Here is a 19576-nt window from a genome sequence, read left to right on the forward strand (position 1 = left end):
TTGATGTACTCAAGATTAGCAAGTATCGTTGGTCGGCATATCTTATAGTTCGCCTGCTGCTTTCGCCTGTATATATGTACATACTTGTTCTCTTTGAATCGCCTACTCTTTTTCACCCTGTCAGTACTGTCTCTGTCCTCTTGCTTCCCTTTCTATCTACCATTCAGTCTGAATATGTATTCTCTTTCCGATGGGTAAGCAAGCAGGCACGCACACACCGACATGTCGAAGATCGGCAGTGAATTGGTGAATGCACGCATCGGACTCTCCTTGCCGACGTTCGTTCTTTCTTCAGTGCGTGCCTTACGCCTTACGCGGATAACGTAAAGTATTTGTTTCTTTCATATCATCTACGTGGCGTATTGTAGTGAATAATTTGCTTAAATTCCTGGATTACGAAAGGAAGTGAAAAGACTAATAGATACTTTTCAAAATCGCTGAAATCAACAATGAATGTTGAGTTTGCTGCAACTGTGCTATTGAAATCATGTCAGTGCTCTGTTTGGTTTTTCGAGGGCCGACGTAACCAGTACCAAGAATAACGGATAATAATAAGTGTAAAACTGATCTTGATCTTATTTAAAAAGAATTGCATGATCAAATTTGGTGACTCAAGTGTTCATAGATCTTTCAAATACAGATAAAAAGAAAGTTCTAATAAAAGTGAAAATTCGAAGTTTGGATTAGTAAATTAATTGAGTTATCATTTAAAAAGCGAGATTATAAAACCATAATGAATAATGTAATTAGATATAACACTACTTTTAGATGAATCTAAATAACTGGGCAAAATTTGATAGAAAATATTAAACTAAGCGCAAATGTGTGTGATTTCGAAGTAATAACGACTATTCCGAATTTTGCAATGTTGAACTTCTGTTTATAATATAATGAGTGTATAAGAGAAGCTGTATAATAGAACATATAGAATTTTTCTTTTTGTTCTAATAGGCGCGCTTTGGGCTAAATAAGCCTATAATATTTTTAGATGGCGTTATCCTCGGTTATGATCGGTTTACAAATTCTAGAGCTTTGCTATATTTTAAAAAAACATCGACAGCTTTCATTTGTTTGAAATATACATATAAATTTCTATATATTATAAAATGGCGTAAGTAAGAGATGTACTTGTAATATACATCTCATTTTATTGTTTAATAAATAATTGATTAAATAACAAAAATTTACAAGAAGAAGTGAAATCGTTTATCAACGTTTGCAATGTTATATCTTTTGAGAACAGCTATACTGAAAATACTAAGATCTTAATTTTGTGATCCTTTGTGAAAATTTACATAAAATTTACAAGATATGAAAAATATTCAATATTTTACTTTACAAGACTTCAATCATAATTATTTTTAAACTTGATTTATTAAATTATATGTATTTAGTATTTAGTAAATAAAAAAATAGAAAAACAACAAATATGATAAAAAAAACGTTACGTGCTAAATCTTAAAATCATGTAGCTGTTTTTATGAATATGTAGTTGGCCTTCAAACATTGATAGCTATTACACGTTGTTTGTATGTAATAGAGGATATCATTAGTGTACTAGCTTAACCATATTTATAAGAAAAATGAAACTACTCTTACACAAACGACAAAACGAGTAGATCATTTGTCATCATTTTGTCAGTTTATTTATTTTTTATTATTAACTATTGATTGTACACTTTATTATTGATATTTTATCGAGGAGAATCAAATAAATATTGTACAACAAGTATTACAGGCTATATAGATGTATCTATATATAAAAGCAAGTATCACACAAACACACACATAGAAGAACATATTAATTATATGTTTCATGTAAAATAAAATTTCTTCATAGAAAAATAATATTGTGCAAGTACGTGAATAAGGAAAATGAATTAGATTATTTGGCTATAGTATTGTTTTTAGGATATTGATTAGTTTGAAACTCTATAAAAGCATTCTGAAGTTGTTGTCCTGGTTCATGATTCACGAATGAGTTATATAGAGCCGTAGCCAGCTGAGAAGGTCCGGTTACTGGTTACCTGTTACCTGGACAAGTGTGCTGGCAACGGGCTTGTCCTAAAGTATCGACCGTGACAGTCGTTCCAGTCGATTCCAGTCACAGCTTTTAGATCGATAGTTTTCCGACAATATCGATCGATAGCTTCCTTTTGACTTTTCCAATCATGCATCCATTATTAAAATATATAGAAGTGTAAAAATTGTTAAAAACGTTAAAAAGTACAAAAATTGTTACAATTTATTCTTTCTGTTACTAGTATTTCTCTACGAGTTTTGTAAAGGGACATTCGTCGTTCGGAAGAGTAATATTGCAGAAATGTTTCTGTGTTCTTCCCTTCCCGAGTACTAAAGGACATGAATCAATTAATGAATGAATCATATTTTTTACCAACTCTGATATGATGTACGTAATCAAATTTTTAATTTATATCGGTTATCAATTCTTACTTACTTCTTCACCTACTAGGTAATATCAGATAATAATTTGAACTATTATCAGTTGACAATAGATGCTAATGGATGATAATTGATACGACAATCGAATCGTTTTAGATGAAATGTTACTAAATAATAATAAAACTTAATGAATTTGTGTCAATAATACTTTTGATTGATATTGTATGCGTATTTTGGTAGGTATGAGGAATGATTCATATGTTTATTTCTCCATTTTTATCACAATCACGTTAGTATTGTGGTAGTAGGATTAGTTTATAAATAATCGGAGTTCGCAAATTGTCTTTAGCATTACATCGTTAATGATTCCTAATAATATAACACCGTGGTTGAAGCTGCAACTTATTTTCCTTAACGACCCGGCATTCATACGTGTTTCTTTATACCGTAAGGTTAAACATCCATTTCAATCAGTTATTGTTTTAAATCATGTCAGCTATATGGATATTTCATAACGTTGTTCAATATTTCCAAAATAGTGAGTCTGTCGTAGCATGTTCTACGGTTTACACAAAGAACTAAAGAAAGTAATTTGTGTGATAAATTTCTACGTGAAAGAGCGGTTTTAGAATCAGTTTTCACCGCATCGAGATAAGATGACGATATATATGTACTTAGTTTCCAAGTGAAGCGAACGTAGGAGAGGTTTAGACATTTCAAACGAAAAAGTATCGGTCTACTTTGTTCAAGGGATTAAGTTAGCCTGATCGTAGAAATTTAAACATTTAAAACAATGCATAGGATTGTTACCCTACTACAGATAAACGTTCATTTTCTCGTTGCAGTAGTTAACCATTACAGAATGACTTCGAGCGAAGATGGTGATTTGATCGATCTTGGAAACGATAGTTGTGTACCACGAGTATCGATTCAAGAATCATCGCCTGACGAGCAAGAACATCTTCTCGATGTGTGCCTACCGAAGTTAGAACAAGCATTGTCATTAACCAGGAAGCAAGAACAAGTACAATGCATAAATGACAACGGTGATGTATTAGTCACGTTAGGTCACGATCAAGTGGTACCGATTCGTAAAAGAATCGATGTCGTTTCATCCGATACGATAAAAAGGGTTCGTGACATTACCAGGAACTTAGAACCAGTTATAAGAAAGACTTGTTCCGACATTAATGAGGAGCATCAAGACACGGTTGATTATGGAAGTTCATCGGATAACAAAGACGGACATTATTCTAGTGAAAAGCTCGAAGACGATACGTTCGAGGCACAGGAGATCAATGATGCTTTCAATTTTCTCACAGAACACGATGACAACGATGATCCAGCCGAAGCGAAATGTAACCGTTATGACCAAGTTATAAATTCACATGGACTGATCCTATTAACCTCTCGTACCATAAAAAACGAAGATTTATTGAATTACCATGGTAAAAGTGCTTCACAAGCGCTAAACTGCTGGAAAGCAGACACAGATTTAAATGATTCAGGTTTTGAATTATGTTCGGGCAACCCGTCTGAAAGTATTTCGAGGAAACCTAGATCTGATCCTGTTGATTATGAACTTGGAGCGAGTAGCATTAATGTGGTTGAAAATCATTCCGAAGAACAAACGTTTGTACGAACAGCTAAAAGAAGATCATTTCAGCATATACATCGTAAATCTTGGACGGAAGGAACTACACTCAAAAATGCAACACAGGATACATTCTCTCGGTTCGATAGGTCAACTAGTTTAAGAGGATATAATTACGCGTCATCAACTTCCAATGGCATTCATCGGCAATCCAGTTTTATTTCGAGGTACGACAATTTTACTACTTGTTTTCACGCTTCTTCACACGTAATGAATCGTCAGCTATTAGGAGCAGGAAATGTGACATAGTCGTTAACATTAATAATATATACGATAATTATTTAGTAGCGAGTTTATTCACAAATATTCCAGTTCTTAATTGAGCTGAATCCTTCAGATATGGTTAATATTTATCGTAAAGTTTAAAAGACTTTTGTTTGGTTTATATAACGGTGCTTGTATAAAAATATAAATAAAAATAGGTCTGATTTACGTCGAGTTCATTGGAGTAGAAAACGTTTCGTAAGTTATATTTTTATGAGTAGAAGTAAAGGTGAAGGGTCAGAGGGTCTTTCGATAGTTTACTCTAGTTTCTAGAGTGTAGTTAAATCTTCTTTTTAATCTTCAAAATGCAAGGTGTTATAACGTTGTTGATTTCCATCGATTTCATAGAGAAACGTAATATGTTAAATTCATGAGTTAAATTGAAATCAGTAATGTGATTGATATAGATGGGAGGATAGGTTGCTTTTACAGAGATTACGAGGAACGATGTAAATACATACTCGTACGCGCGTAATTTCGTTTCGAATCTCCAAAGAGATTCTCCGTCAGACAACACAGTGACTAGCCGGAAGTAATGGCACGAGTTGTGTGCGAGAAGCGTGGATCCAAGTCGACATTGAATAGATCTTTAAAGTGGCACGTGTAGCCACGCCTGAGAAACAAAGGTTTGGTTTAAAACTTTCTCCATATGGCTTGTGCCTCGGATGTGTCTTCCTAAGGTATATAGTATTTTCTTATCATCTATAAGATATCTAGGTAGCACGCCTAACAAAGCCAGGAAGAATAATTTATATTCTTAAAGTATAATTTATATTCTCTCTTAAATTAAGATACGTAATAATTCTAAGATAAACACAGGAAACGATAAACTAAAAATTGTGATTGTCTACAGTTGTTCAACGGAGGAAGGATTGGAAACGAATGGAGAGGATCAAGAGGACGGATGTTCAGAATGTTCGGAAGTAGATTGGTCGTGGTTAGAGGAAGTAGAATGTCCGCGGGCTACGGAGTCGTTAGCACCCGGTGTGGTTGACGCGGTTCAGGAGAACCCCGAAGGAGGGAATGTATCCCCCACCAGTGAAAACGCAAGACGCAGGCGCGGTCGCGAGCATCGTGCTACCGAGGCGGGCTGCAGTGCCGCGATGTCTGTCTCCGGGACAGTAAAGTCCCTAGTGGTCGGTGGTTCGCGATGGTTAACTTCCGATCCGCCGTCCGACTGTAACGGCAATAATCAAGATGAAAATATACGTTGCAACGCGAGCAACGAAACCATCGATCGCGAAACACGTGACAATCCTACGCTTGTCAATTCTTGGGTACGGGCTTCGATGAGACGTTTGCGTCACCTGAGATTACCGGAAGAAACTGAACGACAACGAAACATTGATTTGAATAGTTGCCACGGAACTGTCGTATCCGCGCCAAATTCTTTGCCAGATATCGCTTTAATCGCTCCAGAGATATTAGCTGCCCAAACAAACGGTACTTCCGGCACCCTCCTTAGGCCATCCAGCGCTCCTGTAAGAAACTCGAATAATTCAAATGTAGTGCCATCGCGGAGAGGCGGAAGACAATTTAGAGCAAGTCGATCGCAAAGAACGCGAAGTCGCGACATTACTTCCAGGCAAAGCAGCGTTTTATCGTCGACTACGGGCAGTGATACAACTGCTTCAGGAATCACGACATGCTCCAGCTCTTTTGGCGGTGTTTCTACGAGTCCACCTTCTAGCACGGCGACAAGTCCGCAACGCATCGCTTCCAGACGGTGAGATTTCCCTTTCTTGCTATTACTCGTTAAAGTTTTACCACGTCAATGATAGAAACCGCTAGGATCCAGGAAAATATTCGATAGATCATACGTCTCGAACTATAGATCAAAACTTGAAACATAAAGTTACTAATACTCTGTTTCTTATTTTTAATATTTATTTTCCAAGGTTATTATTAAGGACAGTAAACTATTCCGTTCTAGATGCTTGCTAAATCCACGAACCGCATCTTTCATTCTCGTTTGTTCAATCTTATTGCCACACTCAGCGGAAACGAGAATTCGCTTAACGAGTTAGTTGTTGGTCGTTACTCATCCATGCTTGACAGTACTTGCGCTTTAGATCCTTCTTACGCAAACCACCGGTACACTTCGTGGACAGAATAGTAGAAAAGTAATTTGAGAAATTATTTCTATGTATATAGATTTCTATGAATATCTTTATTGTACATCATTTATTTTTATCTAGTTTCACCTGGAAAATAGCAACGTTCGTTCGTTTATCAGCAACGAGATCGTCGAATCGATGCTCGTTGTATGACGTTGCAAGCAATTCTGACTCGTTTCCTTCACATGACGGCGTCTAATGGGTTGTGCGTTAAGAATTAAGCAACCGACGAATTCTTTCATTTTATGATTAATTGTGATCAAATGTGTAACTTGGAGATCTAGAACACGCACGCGGTGCATGTCAGGAATGGTCAACGACGAAAGTTGCGATAATTGTTCGTTGTCCTGTGTACTGTTTAAACGCGCGCATGCTTTACAGTTTCGTCACGAATGCATGCGCTCGATGAAACGCGTTACGGTAAGAGCCTAACAAATAGATCTTATTTTCTTTCACGTATGTCGTTTAATTAATTTTCTTGCTACATACAGCGCAGACAATCGATTTTGTTTCTCGTGTAGTGTTATAATCTTAAGATGGTTTTGTCCTTTATATTTCGCTCTTCTTCGCTCTTAAAGCACGGAGTCATTGAGAAACGGAGAATTTCAAAATTTGAATTACTTGTAATTAGTTCTCCCTGAAAAAAATATTACTAGCCGTTGCATGCTATTTAGTCGGGTTTATAAAGGCCAATGATCTCGATCGCACACAGATTGTTTCACCGTCGATGAACCGCGCAACCTGTTGCGCAATCCACTATTCTAATGTCGACATTCTAATGTCGTCGAACATGATCTTTTGGGAAAAAGTCGAGAGAACTTCCTTGCTAGTGTCTGTTCCACGTGAGAAGATTTCACTGTTTTCAGAGATTCGTGCCTCAAATGCAACAATTTCATTTTTTCCATCCACAGAGATATATCAGCTTTGCGTTGATGTAGGTTTGACAATTGATCGACAAATAGATCAATTTAATCCGATACTCATACATACATACTCGATCCGTACTCTAACATTTACGAAACCATTGTAATTTAACCTGGCCACTTTCTCCTGTAATTCGATGGTTAGAACGCACGTATGCGATTGAACAAGAAAACAGATCAGAGTTTCGCTGGTTGTTTTAATGGACTTTACCAAAGTTCACGATGCGATTTTTCCGTCACTGAAGCATATTTCCTGTTGGTTTATTAATTTCATTTATGGACTTAATAAATTAAGAATCGAGAGGGTTCAAAGGAACGAATGATATCTGGACCGTGACTGTTCGTGATGCTCTTAAATAAATACCTCTTCCATTAATATTCCACTTACTAGCATATTTATTTCAAACGATATTTATTTCGTTTACAGCGACACGCGATGTATCTTTACATCCTTTCTATATTAATCACATTTTACCGATTCTTAACGAAGGCTTTCGCCATTTGTTCAAAATATATTTAAATATACGAATTATTTTGCGAATAAGATAAGAAAGGACATTAATACATTCGGTAGAGTGTAAATACGTACATTCTTCTATGCTAATGCAGAGTGTAACGTGTAATTGTATTGATTCTTAAACAATGAACGTTGTTTTTGGGTCAGTGGTAGCATAGAAATATCGCAGCTCCAGGTCAACGGTACTGCCTCGTGTAGCTCCCTTAACGGTATATCGGTGCTATAATTGTGTTATTTTCCTTAAAATTTTATAATTGACTGGTTTCGTTAAACTCATCTGAGATCTGATTATTAAGACTCATAAAAAGAAAGATTAAACACGGTATGATTATTAACTATTATTATAGCTAATTATATAACAAAAGTTTCATAGATTTATAGAAACAAAAGGATGTGTGTTCCGCTTGGATATTGTAGATTAACCTGCACGTATACCACCGATATCTTCTCTTATTGATTATTTCTCAAGTGAGGTGTTTATACAAATATACTTGACAAACAGACGTCAAGTACATGCACGTAACAACGGTGCCAACTACTATCGGAGACGTTTCGTATCTTCGCAACGAATGGAAAAATCAGGGAATACGTTCTTTTGAACTTACGAAACTTTTTATCATAATGGGAAGATTCGATATATATAAAATTAGTTGGCCTTTTTATGATATCTGTCGTAGAAATCAGAAAGACTTACCTTTTTCTTAGATGCGGCTAACGAGCGTATGAGTAACCGGTTTCCCTCGTGTTTGCTTTGTATCTTTCATTTCTTTGAGAAGTTTGAAAAACTTGTTTTTTCGAAGGTAAAACTATCGAAACAGTTAATTAGAACAATAAATAAGAGAACAAACACGTACTTGTTACATTTATCATGCGATAACTGTAGCATGGAGTATTCGGAGAAAGTTAGAAATACGGTTAGAATATACGCATGATTTTGATACGATGCTAGACAATTAAAAGCTGGAAGTTCTACGATAGTTCGAATACAATGTAGTTCTTTTCACGACATTTTCGTGCTTGAAAAAGATAACGTTATCGGACTAAACATGTAACCTTCCTTTTCTCTTTCTCCGCTCTCTTTTTTTCATTTCTCTACCGCGTCATGTAGTAGCCACAGTGCGTGACTTCGTTCGCTTCGGTTCACCTTCCTACTCATTGTCATTGTTTGTACTATGTTGAATGCAATTGCGTACGTGCCTGGTAGGATACATACATACAATGAATGTGAAATACTGGCCGAAACTTGACTCGCGAATGTCAATTGTGAAATGTTCTTTTAACGGGAACGGTCGTATTTTATCGGCGATTGTTTTCCCGTAGCTCTAACAATTCGACGCTTTCTTGAAAAAATAATGTAATTTTGATTGTTTAGATCCTATTGCATGTGACACCTGAGAATGCCATCAAATGATCGTTCAATGGAATAGGATATGGTTATTCGATGGAGTAGGACGATAGAAACTCGCGTGTAAACGAATTTTTACGAAGTTACGTGGAACGAAAGAGTTAATCTACTAGTAACTACATATAATGATCATCCGTATTGTTGGGTTGTTCTCTTCCTATTTATATTCAACGACATGTATGTAACGATCAGGCTATAAGCGTGTTTCGTGGCCAAAATCGAAGATTTCTGTTTGTAAAGGTTTTCCTCTTTATGGAAGACGAATATCGATGTGTTAAATACCAATAAGCGATTGACGACGATCGATCGTAATTGTGATAATTTTGACGAATGATCAAGCACGCAAGCGTAAATATGCACGTGCGTTCATCTACCTTGTTCGTCACGTGACTCTAACCGAGTACAGTTATACATTGGCTTCGGAGGGATCCCACGTACATACATACGGTTCCCCGGGAATAGTGTATTCAGTATAGCAAGTCGTTGGAAGCACGAATGATCGTGGAATCTTTGGAAGTTTGATCGCGGTAATGCGACAATTTGTTCCTGAGTGTTCATCAAAGACAGCGACGTCCTGTTAACTGGTTCCTATATCGGTTGTTTGTGCATCAGTTTTGTGTATTGTTACGCGGTGTCTGTAATTCCTTTCGAACGCTTTTTACCTTACGCACTCTACTTTCATGCGTATCTTAAAAACGAAAGAGATCGGGGAAATTAAAAGTAACGACGATAATAAATGTCGATGTTGCATTGCTTCTTTCGCGGCGTTTTACCACTGATCGATAATTCGCACAAAGAGACAAGTTTGCTCCGAATGCCGTGGTATATATCTGAAACGCTATCGACTAACTACATTCCATTTCGTATTTGTATCAAAGATCAAAGGATGTTTCTACAGAGATAGAAATTTTTTCCAATTTCTTAAACTGTTCGCTAGCCACAGCAAAAAGATTTTATTTTGAAAAAATGTCCTATGATGTCATACCTGTAATAGTTAACACGAATGTCATATTTGTACATATATAGCCTCGTGGAGAAATTCAGAGGAACGAAGGATATCAATAAACACATACGAAACGATGACTATATCTTTCAAGGGTTTTGCCCGAAGCATTGTATTAGTTGGCAAATCCTGGTAAGCGCTGGTTGCCTTAGTTGTAGAATCGATCGTCGTACCAAGAAGCCATATGTCTCGGTAAACTTTTCGAATGCTTGTTTACAAAAATTCTGTGATAGACGAGATCTGTTGCTCTTTTTAAGAAAGTGCGGTCATTTTTTTACCTGAAAGGACGATCAAACGAAAGTGATTTGAATCAGTTGCTCTATTACACCTGCAACTTTGTGATAGATGGATCGAACACTTTTGCCATTTTCGTTAAAAGGAACGAACGATCGAAAATCAACACGTTTCTTTGATCGATTACCGCGCGTAAAATCAACAGCAGTGCAGTGCGTTTAAAACATAATATCAATCGATTACGTCGAAACGCCTGATCTACAAAGTGAAGTTGAAAATATTTGGAGAATACTTTGCGAAACGAATACGTTTGACCTTACACTTCGCCGATTAAATAAATTGCATACCGCATGACACGATTAATATTACTGAATCACTGACCAAACGTTTCGAACATAAAACAACTGCGCGTGAAGAATATCTTACGAACACAAAAGAAACGCGCAAACTGGAAAAAAAAAATAAAGGAACAAACACGATGCTTTGCGTGAATGTGAAAACAGGCCAACGACCTATCTTAAGATCGAAAGAATAGTAGAAGACGAACGAAACCGTAAAATCGTTTCTCAAAAGCGAGATCCCGTGACGCTGAAAAGGCACAGTTTTGAAATTCGATTGTTCTTACCTCGTTAAATGCAGAGCGTTGAAACCTTGAACGACTGTGAAATTTAATACACGATTTTCTGATATCGTGTAATTATTTCTTCGAAATTTGTTAATTCTTGGGAAATCGATCAATCGAAAATTTGTCATGAAACTTAGTTTCATTATATGTATCAATTGTTACTGGTAGAATGGCTTTTGAAGAAAGAGGATAGAATAATAAAACCGACTGAGCGAAGAGGAAAATCGATCTCAACTCCGTGGAAACGAACGGTCATCGACATCATTGGCGTAACATGTATTCATGATGAACCACGATCCAACGATTTGTCGCCAATACTTTTACTGTAGTCAACGTAGACATCGTATCAGGTATATTCTACGTTTGTAAGAGTTTCTTATACCAATTTGTTACGATTATCCGATTAATTACGTAGATAAACAGTCGTTCGACGATTTTTACGATGCTGTTACCTAGCAACTTTTATGTTGCACAAACTTAAAAGTGACAAATTTAACCTTTTATGGATTGAGCCAAAAGGAACTATACCGGTCATCGATGAGTTGTTTTCCTTGAGAAATCAAGTTAAGTCCCTGAAGCTAGATAGTTTTATTATCAAGCTGCCGAAACTGATTATAATTAGCTTTTAGAAAAAAAACATCGTGATGGGAAGACAGTGATTGTTTCAAAAGAAAATGACTCGTGTAATAACAATAATGATATTAGTTCAGTATCAAGTTTGTCACTGATCAATTACGAATCGCTTTGAAACATACTATTACTATCCTACGTACTTGATGCAGCTATTTGCCGAAGCTAAACGTGTTTCACTAACTGTTTTTGTCGGGAAGGTTTAATAATACGGGTATCCGCAGCATAGTATACACTATTAGTGTACGTATTACGCTGAAAGCTTACTCAGAGCACAAGATCTCCGTCGTTCCCACGATTTCATTGTACGTACGTTGTAATATACGCGATTGGCAACAATCGTTAGGAGCACAAATATCTAATTCTGAAAACGTTGTTTTTCTCTGGAATTTTTATAGTCAAAGAAACACAATTTCGTGCTATTTCCATCGAGTGGTAAATTTAGCTTGACGCAATGATCGTGCCCAAGCTACTGTTTGCGTGTTTCTAATCTTCTATATTATTTGGACACGCCACTAAAGATATCGTGGTCATTAGAAGTGGTCAGTTTATTGATTAATCGATAGAACATTTTAACCTTGCTTTTCTCTACCATTGGGGTTTCAGAATTCCAAAGTTCGTGACTAGTTTTCAAATTTTCAGCATTCAAAGCGATCAGTTATATAATGTTAAAGTCAGTCTAAACGTATTTCTACGCCTTTAATGTTAATAATTTACAGAATAGTAATGGGAACGGGCTATTTTGTCGCTTATGGAACAATTATAAAAATTTGATATTCGTTTTAGATGAACGTAAGAATGGTCGAAAACAATCGATTAGTATTGAAAGGAGTTTCAATCTTGATCGAACGAACGACAAGACAGCGTGGTAATAAGCATTCGTTAACCAGAATCGACACAATCTTCGTATTCATACGTATATGAATAATTCACGAATCGTCGTCTAAAACGTCAGGAGAATTGCAAGATTGGTGCAATGAAGGTGGCACAGACATACTAACTCCTTCGTATTCCTCAAGCAAAACAAGGTCGAGTTGTGTCTTTAAGTTGAGACCCAGTAGGAATGTTCGGTTTCTTTTAGGTATTCATCTCTCTATTCCGTGATAACGGTACATCGATGATTCTCGATCTTTTATGAATGCTGGCAATAATCGTAGCTCCTACTTATTATAAATTGTTGTTTCTTTATTTTCTTCTTTTCTTTTCTACGCTTAACTCGTACCCGTATTTCACGGTTTATTGTACAGTGGCCAAATAATATAAATGTACAGTTAACATTACGGCAGATAAGATTTAAAAGTGACAGTATACGAATGCAAATACTCTGTAATATAAATCTCGTATTCAATGTCTCACGATTAAATCCTAATATAGGCTTTCATTTGTCGCAACGCAGTCTCGATCGACCGTGAATTTTCTTCGGCAAGAGCGACAAATAAGATACAATTACGTTCGACCCAGTTTTACGACAAATCGATACGACCTTTAACATGATTGTTTTACATACTCTTATCAGCAGCTGTCAGCCATGCTGTGGTATATTTAACATTGCAACCATTACTTGTTCGGTATACTATTTCGTTTAACTATTTACCTCTTAGGCGATGAGCTGCAATTCTTTAATTAATTTGTTGCCTTTTTAATAATTTGTTTATTATATACGGAAGAAGTTAAACGGATGCAATAGCATTGGTTACTTTCTTGTTCTCTTTTGATTTCGTTTTTTTTTTTATGGAACAATGTGTTTGTTTAGAATATGTGACAGACAGAGAGACGTTGATAGAGATGAGGATAGAGGAGAGGATGAGGATGAGGATGCTAATCCATTGGGAAAATGGCCACATGCTCTTAGTCCAGCCTTGGCGTGTCTTAGTTGCACCCTTGGTCTTTTTAATATAAGTAGATTTTCTATTCTTAGTGTACAATTCGGAGGTGAGTGTAGAAATTGCTATTACATAAGTACTTGTATAAACTATTACTCAATTTTATCCATTATCATCGCATCTTTAATTGTCTTTTTCTTTCAGCAAATTTCATTGTACAGTTCCTGATTTTATCTTTGGTATTGGGTATTCCACTTTTGACGTTGCACGTGTGTCTCGGTCAAAGATTGGCGGCTGGATCCGTGGATATGTGGAAGATTTCACCCCTCTTTCAGGGCGTTGGTATAGCTCTCCTAATTGCACAAGCATTCATCGGTATCTACAGTATCGTTGGTGTATCCTGGATGTTCGTCTACTTTAGGTGTGTTGATTTGTTTTCTGTTTTTGATTTATTCATAATTTTGATAAATTTTGCGATAAAATCTCTTACGATAAATTTTTCATTTTAAGAAAGACCAATAACAATGAGAGAATATTTTTATAATCTTTTCTAGAGATTCGTTTATAACGAAGCAGGATAAGTACCGATGGGCAGAACCGTTTTCCTTGTACAGAGAAGATAAACCTACACAGAATAATAGTAATTTGCATAAATTATATGAGACAGTACCAGATTATTTTAGCGGAGTTGTCTTGCAAAGAAATCATTTAAATGAATCAGATCCCGGTATCGTAACGTTAAAGTTTCAAGTGGCTTTCAATTTAGCTGTTGTATGGATGATCGTGTTCGTATCATTAAGCAAAGGTATTTCATGATTTTATTAAACGATATACATATCTGTTTTCATTATTGTTTTCTTCTAATATTTAATAATTGTTTCAGGTTTGAGATCTTATGGCAAAGTAGTATATGTTTTTACGTTGGTGCCTGTATTTGGTACACTAGTTCTTTGTACGAAATTACTTGGCCTCACGCCACCAGGCTCTGTACATCAACTTTTTCCTGCCACTGTGTGGACTGAGTTTTTCATTAATGGCAAATCGTGGGTAGCAGCATCCATCGAGGTTTTCCTCACTTGGGGATTACTTGGTGCAGCTGCTATGCAGGTAATTACGACGTACTATGATGCATTTGATTAATGGAATCTTTACTTGAGGATATTATTGTTCTTCTAGATAGCTGCTCATAATAAGCACAAACATCTATTACAACGAGACACGAGTCTAGTAATCGTGTTAACCCTCGCAGTTCTACTTCTCGCAGCTTTTCTGGCAAATACTTGCGTGCAAGTTTTGCGACATCATGGATATATTTACATACCTAGCTCATTTGGTAAGCAAATGACAGCTCATTATTAATTCAAATGAAGATCGCAAAATTTAAGCGTAATAAATTTCTGTTTCAGAAAGAATATCATCGTATATGTTTATGCGACCTGTGAACCAGCCGGCACCACCGGGATATAGCAGTACACCAGAAAGATTTATGGCACATGCGTCGTTTATTGTTGGAGAACGTGTAACTCGACCCGGTGCAGACTTTAGTGTTGAATCTGGTTATCAAGCCTTGAGATTTTCGACTGAATTGGTTCCTGCAACGTTAGCGTTACTAGGCACTGAACAAGTGTCACCATTCTGGGCAGTTCTTTTCTATTTTATTCTTATCCTATTTGGAATAGCTCAACAGGTATGCAATTCAAAATATATGATAAACCAAAATCGAAAATACAAAAGTTTCATTATTATAGCTAGCAATATGGCATTGTGTAATAACTGGTATTATGGCAATTAATGCAAAAATGATGAAGTTATGGGAAACTACTATTACATTCTTCAGTTGTGCTTGTGCTTATATACTAGGCTTACCCATGGCTACCGAGGTAAATATAATTATTTACATTTACTTGGTAATTTTTAATTTTCCAATATATTTGTGCAATATTTCAAACTGAAAATTGGAGTAAATTTCAGTAAAATAATATTTGTTAATGTATGATTATATCGTCACTACTAAAAGTAAATTAAGTCGCTGTTCTGTTCAAGCGTTCAAGAGGATTTAAAATTCTCTTCTTATCAGACAGACCATGTAATATTCTATTTATACAGATAACGATTATCACTCCAAGCATTGAAATGATTAAAGTATTTCATCAGTATCGTTGAAGTCACCGTGCGTTTCAGAAAATGAGTAATCGTGTCAATTCTATAGTACGACGGAGCGTACCTTGTTACTTTTGTAACGATTTTTTCGAGGAGAAATATCTATACGATCACGTGAAACATTGCGGATCGGTTTTAGAAGAATGTTCTTTCAAATGTGGAGTTTACGTACCTCGAAAAAATATGGAAGAACATCGAAAAACATGCAGAAATTTTACGAAAGAAAATAATGAAATGAAGGAAGTTCAAGATTCTTTATGGAGAAGTAAAGTGTTCTCAGCTCTAAGATTGCTTCGTTCTGTAATAAACCACGAGGAAAAAGAACGCAAAATTCTCCAGGATAATATGTCTCAATGTTTAAAGTTATTGAACTCTCAACAAGAATTGATTAATTCCTTCCGGTTTCAAGTTGCGGAAACGACAAAAGTATGTTATCAATATAATACAACGTTAAATCAAAGATTAAATGATTTAGAAGTAACTAGCGACAATATGGAACAGCGCACCAGCTTAAGTTTTCAACGTATTTCGGAACAACTAAAACTTTTACACGGTGAATTGACTAATGAACAAAGTAAGCATAATAAAGTACTTGGTGATTGGTACATAGAATTAAATGATCTAAAAGCTTTTGTAACAAAAGAGAACGTACATATAAATAACATATGGCAAGAACAACAGCAATCAATTCACGATCTTAAATTAGAATTAGAAATGAGGTGTAAGAATTCGAAGGAATTAGTGGATCAACAAAAATATATAATTGAGAAAATAAAAAATTTAGAAGAAGAAATAGAGCGACAATCAGAAACCTCAACTAACCAGAAAAGTAATATTAAAGGGTTGAAGTTTCAAATGAAAGAAAATCTAAAGTATCTGGAGGAATTGATTACGGATAATTCAAAATTAAATATTCCGGAATTCGTCGAGTGTCCATGTAAACAGGAATGTTTTGAACAATATTCAACTAATGGTCGTCTTTTATGGAGAATTGACCGTTATAAAGAAAAAATGACCGAAGCAAAGGAAAATGACTGCGTGCTTTATAGTCCAAAATTCTTAAATAAAGAATATGGATATACTTTGAGAATGAAGCTATTTCTAAATGGTATAGGACAGTGGAAAGATCGACATATTATCGGATGCCTACAAGTTGAAACCGGAAAATGGGATCCATTGTTGGATTGGCCTTGTGTCCTAAGAGCAACAGCTACATTGAGAAATCAAGAAAATCCAGCAAACGATATAAAAAAAATTGTTAAAGCTATAGGGCAAGATAAGTCGAATTCAGAAGATATGAATAAAGAAGCTGGGATCTATATGTTTATCCCGCATACAACTTTAACTCGATATTCTGGATATGTTAAAGACAATGCATTGTTTTTAGATATTCAAGTGAAAGATATAAAAACTAGTATCTCTACGCCATCTCTAACGTCATAAATAGCCGCAATATTAAAGCAAATTATTAATATAAATATTGAAGAAAATGCGCGTATCTATGAATTGTACAATGTAGTTATCCTTAAACAACAGTAAAAGTAGATTTTGTTTGTCTTATAGGAATTTAATCATTTGTTTATAGTTGGGCATACACGTCGTATATTATCTAGACTACACAATTGGTGGTACGTGGTGGATAATGATCTTATACTTGGTGCAAGTTGGTGCTGTATTCGCAGTGCGCGGACGTCCACATAGTGGTGAAGCGGTAGTAGCCGAATTGTTTCCTCCAACTGGTCGATGTCTCAGACACTGGGCTGGTCCTCTTCTTTCATTCACGTGGAACGTTATACTGCCTGTTATTCTTATGGTATGTTTTTATCAAAATATTTATACATTAAAAAAAGGTAGTAATATCGTAAGCAAGTTATTGATTTAAATTCAACAGGTACTTAGCATTACGGTATTTAAAAATGCTGGATTTCGAGAACTTTATTCTTACCGACGTACCGCTAGAGAGTACTGGACAGTTTGGGCAAAACAACTCGGAGCTACGATTCAATTAGTACCAATATTGACGATACCGGCAGTGGCGATTATACAAACATGTCGATACTTGAACAACGGTCCACCCGATATTTTTGATGTAAGAATTCGATACAATTTTAACTAGTATAATAATTATTAAGTAATATTTTTTACTTTCCATTTTAACATACTAATATACATTTGACATCAATTTTTGTTTGTGCTAACATTAGAACAATCAAGTGGAAGTTAATATAAATCACTGCGAACAATGTAATGGTGTAAGTTTTCTAATCGTGTATGTGTTTTATATCCACTGTTTTTATACATAGAAAGAAATTTTTATTTTGAACTTATTTATAATTAATATATATAATTTTCAAAAAATTTTTATTTCACAGAGAATTCAATTATTGTATCGACCATCTTTGGAGCCTGATGACCCACGAGATGCACAAACACATACTGGAAACGATATGAGTACCAGCATTCACGGCAATGGTATCGTACATACAACGACAGAAGTACCATTTGAAGATCCACCACCAAAATATACACCTCCTCCGAGTTACACTACAGCAACGGGAGCGAGAATAGCAAAGATGTTGCGGCAAAGTTTTCGAAGAAGTGTTCGTCGAATAGCGAATGTGCTCGGTGAGAGCAGTACTCCGAGACAGAGACCGGCGCTACAACCTCCACCTCCTGATTACGCCACTGTACTTGTAGAAATGAATCAAAGTAGGCAAACCCCAGATGTAACAATTCATATAACTGAAGCAAGAAACGAAAACATCAATTCAAACACTCAAAGTAATGCTACCGAAAGACATAGACCTAATACGATAGATAGATCAACAAGAATTGGTGTGGTAGAACGCTCGATAGAAAGAACGCATTCGACGCTCGAAAGACCTCGTCGACCTTGTATGACTTCATCGAGCAGTTCGAATTTAACTGCAGCCGATGTGGCTAATTTACTTCGTAGTAGCATTAGGAGAGGGACTTCGCGAACTCAACAGTCCCTGCGTAGGAGTTTCTGCCACGACGAATCAACGGTAGCAGCGTCCGTTGAAAATCTAGTCGAGGCTGCAGCGCCGATAGGTGAAGAATCCTTGGTCCTTCCAAAGGACGTGTCTCTAGTCTCTAATGAACAGGCTAACAATAATAGCGACGATAAAAAGACTGCCGAAGAAACGGATGATTCCGTTTCTGTGATATAGACTATATCTTTCTTTTGAGCATATAAGAAGAATAATCTGATGGTTATTTAATTTCTGCTGCATAGTGTTACGGTGATTTATTCCTTGTTTAACTTGTATTCAATATTCATTTTCACAAGCTATTCTACGAAAGATAAACAAGTTGCTGATGATTTCATCGATCAATGATCGAAAAAATAATTTTATCTCTCAGACTGAATTCAGTATTTTCTAATCTTGTCACACTTGACAAATAAGTGCATAATCTCATCACTTTAATTACCGTGACAATTGTATAACGCGCAAATGAAAATTGGATAGCTATAAGCAGTGAAACATATAATAAACTCCTTTTCTTACTTACTACGATAGACATCGATTTTATATTGTATATGTTGAACTTTATTGAGGTTCAATTTGCTTTCAATCAGTCTATTTTAGCATTTTGGCATTTTCAATCGAGACTGTGTAACTAAAATATTTATGTAATATATACTACTGTAACATTTTAGTAGTTTTATGATATTAGTGTACATACTATTTTAACGAATCATAAATTCGCTTATTAAGCATTTTCTTCATTAACCATGATGGTTGTTTAATGTTACAATAATATAATCCGTCCAACATTCATCAAAGCCTATGTAT

At 35.7% G+C, this 19576-nt stretch overlaps 1 protein-coding gene across 5 annotated transcripts; it reads left to right on the top strand.

Moving 5' to 3' along the window:
* Positions 1 to 83: 83 nt before the first annotated feature.
* LOC126919204 (sodium-dependent transporter bedraggled) lies at positions 84 to 19513 on the top strand. Of its 5 annotated transcripts, none has more exons than XM_050728024.1 (14): positions 84 to 1111; positions 3249 to 4224; positions 5175 to 6047; positions 13529 to 13707; positions 13803 to 14019; positions 14153 to 14403; positions 14482 to 14705; positions 14775 to 14931; positions 15005 to 15285; positions 15347 to 15478; positions 17344 to 17571; positions 17650 to 17847; positions 17963 to 18010; positions 18131 to 19513. In XM_050728024.1, the coding sequence occupies exons 2-14, from the start codon at positions 3266 to 3268 to the stop codon at positions 18947 to 18949; spliced, it is 4566 nt and encodes a 1521-aa protein (XP_050583981.1). In that variant the 5' UTR covers positions 84 to 1111; positions 3249 to 3265; the 3' UTR covers positions 18950 to 19513. The 5 variants fall into 5 exon arrangements, with proteins under 5 accessions (XP_050583981.1, XP_050583983.1, XP_050583978.1 ...); XM_050728026.1 differs by having other exon boundaries at positions 84 to 557; XM_050728023.1 differs by lacking the exon at positions 84 to 1111 and adding an exon at positions 2265 to 2639.
* The last annotated feature ends 63 nt before the right edge of the window (positions 19514 to 19576 follow it).

This window comes from Bombus affinis, chromosome 8, assembly GCF_024516045.1.
Source record: "Bombus affinis isolate iyBomAffi1 chromosome 8, iyBomAffi1.2, whole genome shotgun sequence".
In the NCBI taxonomy this organism is placed as follows: domain Eukaryota; kingdom Metazoa; phylum Arthropoda; class Insecta; order Hymenoptera; family Apidae; genus Bombus; species Bombus affinis.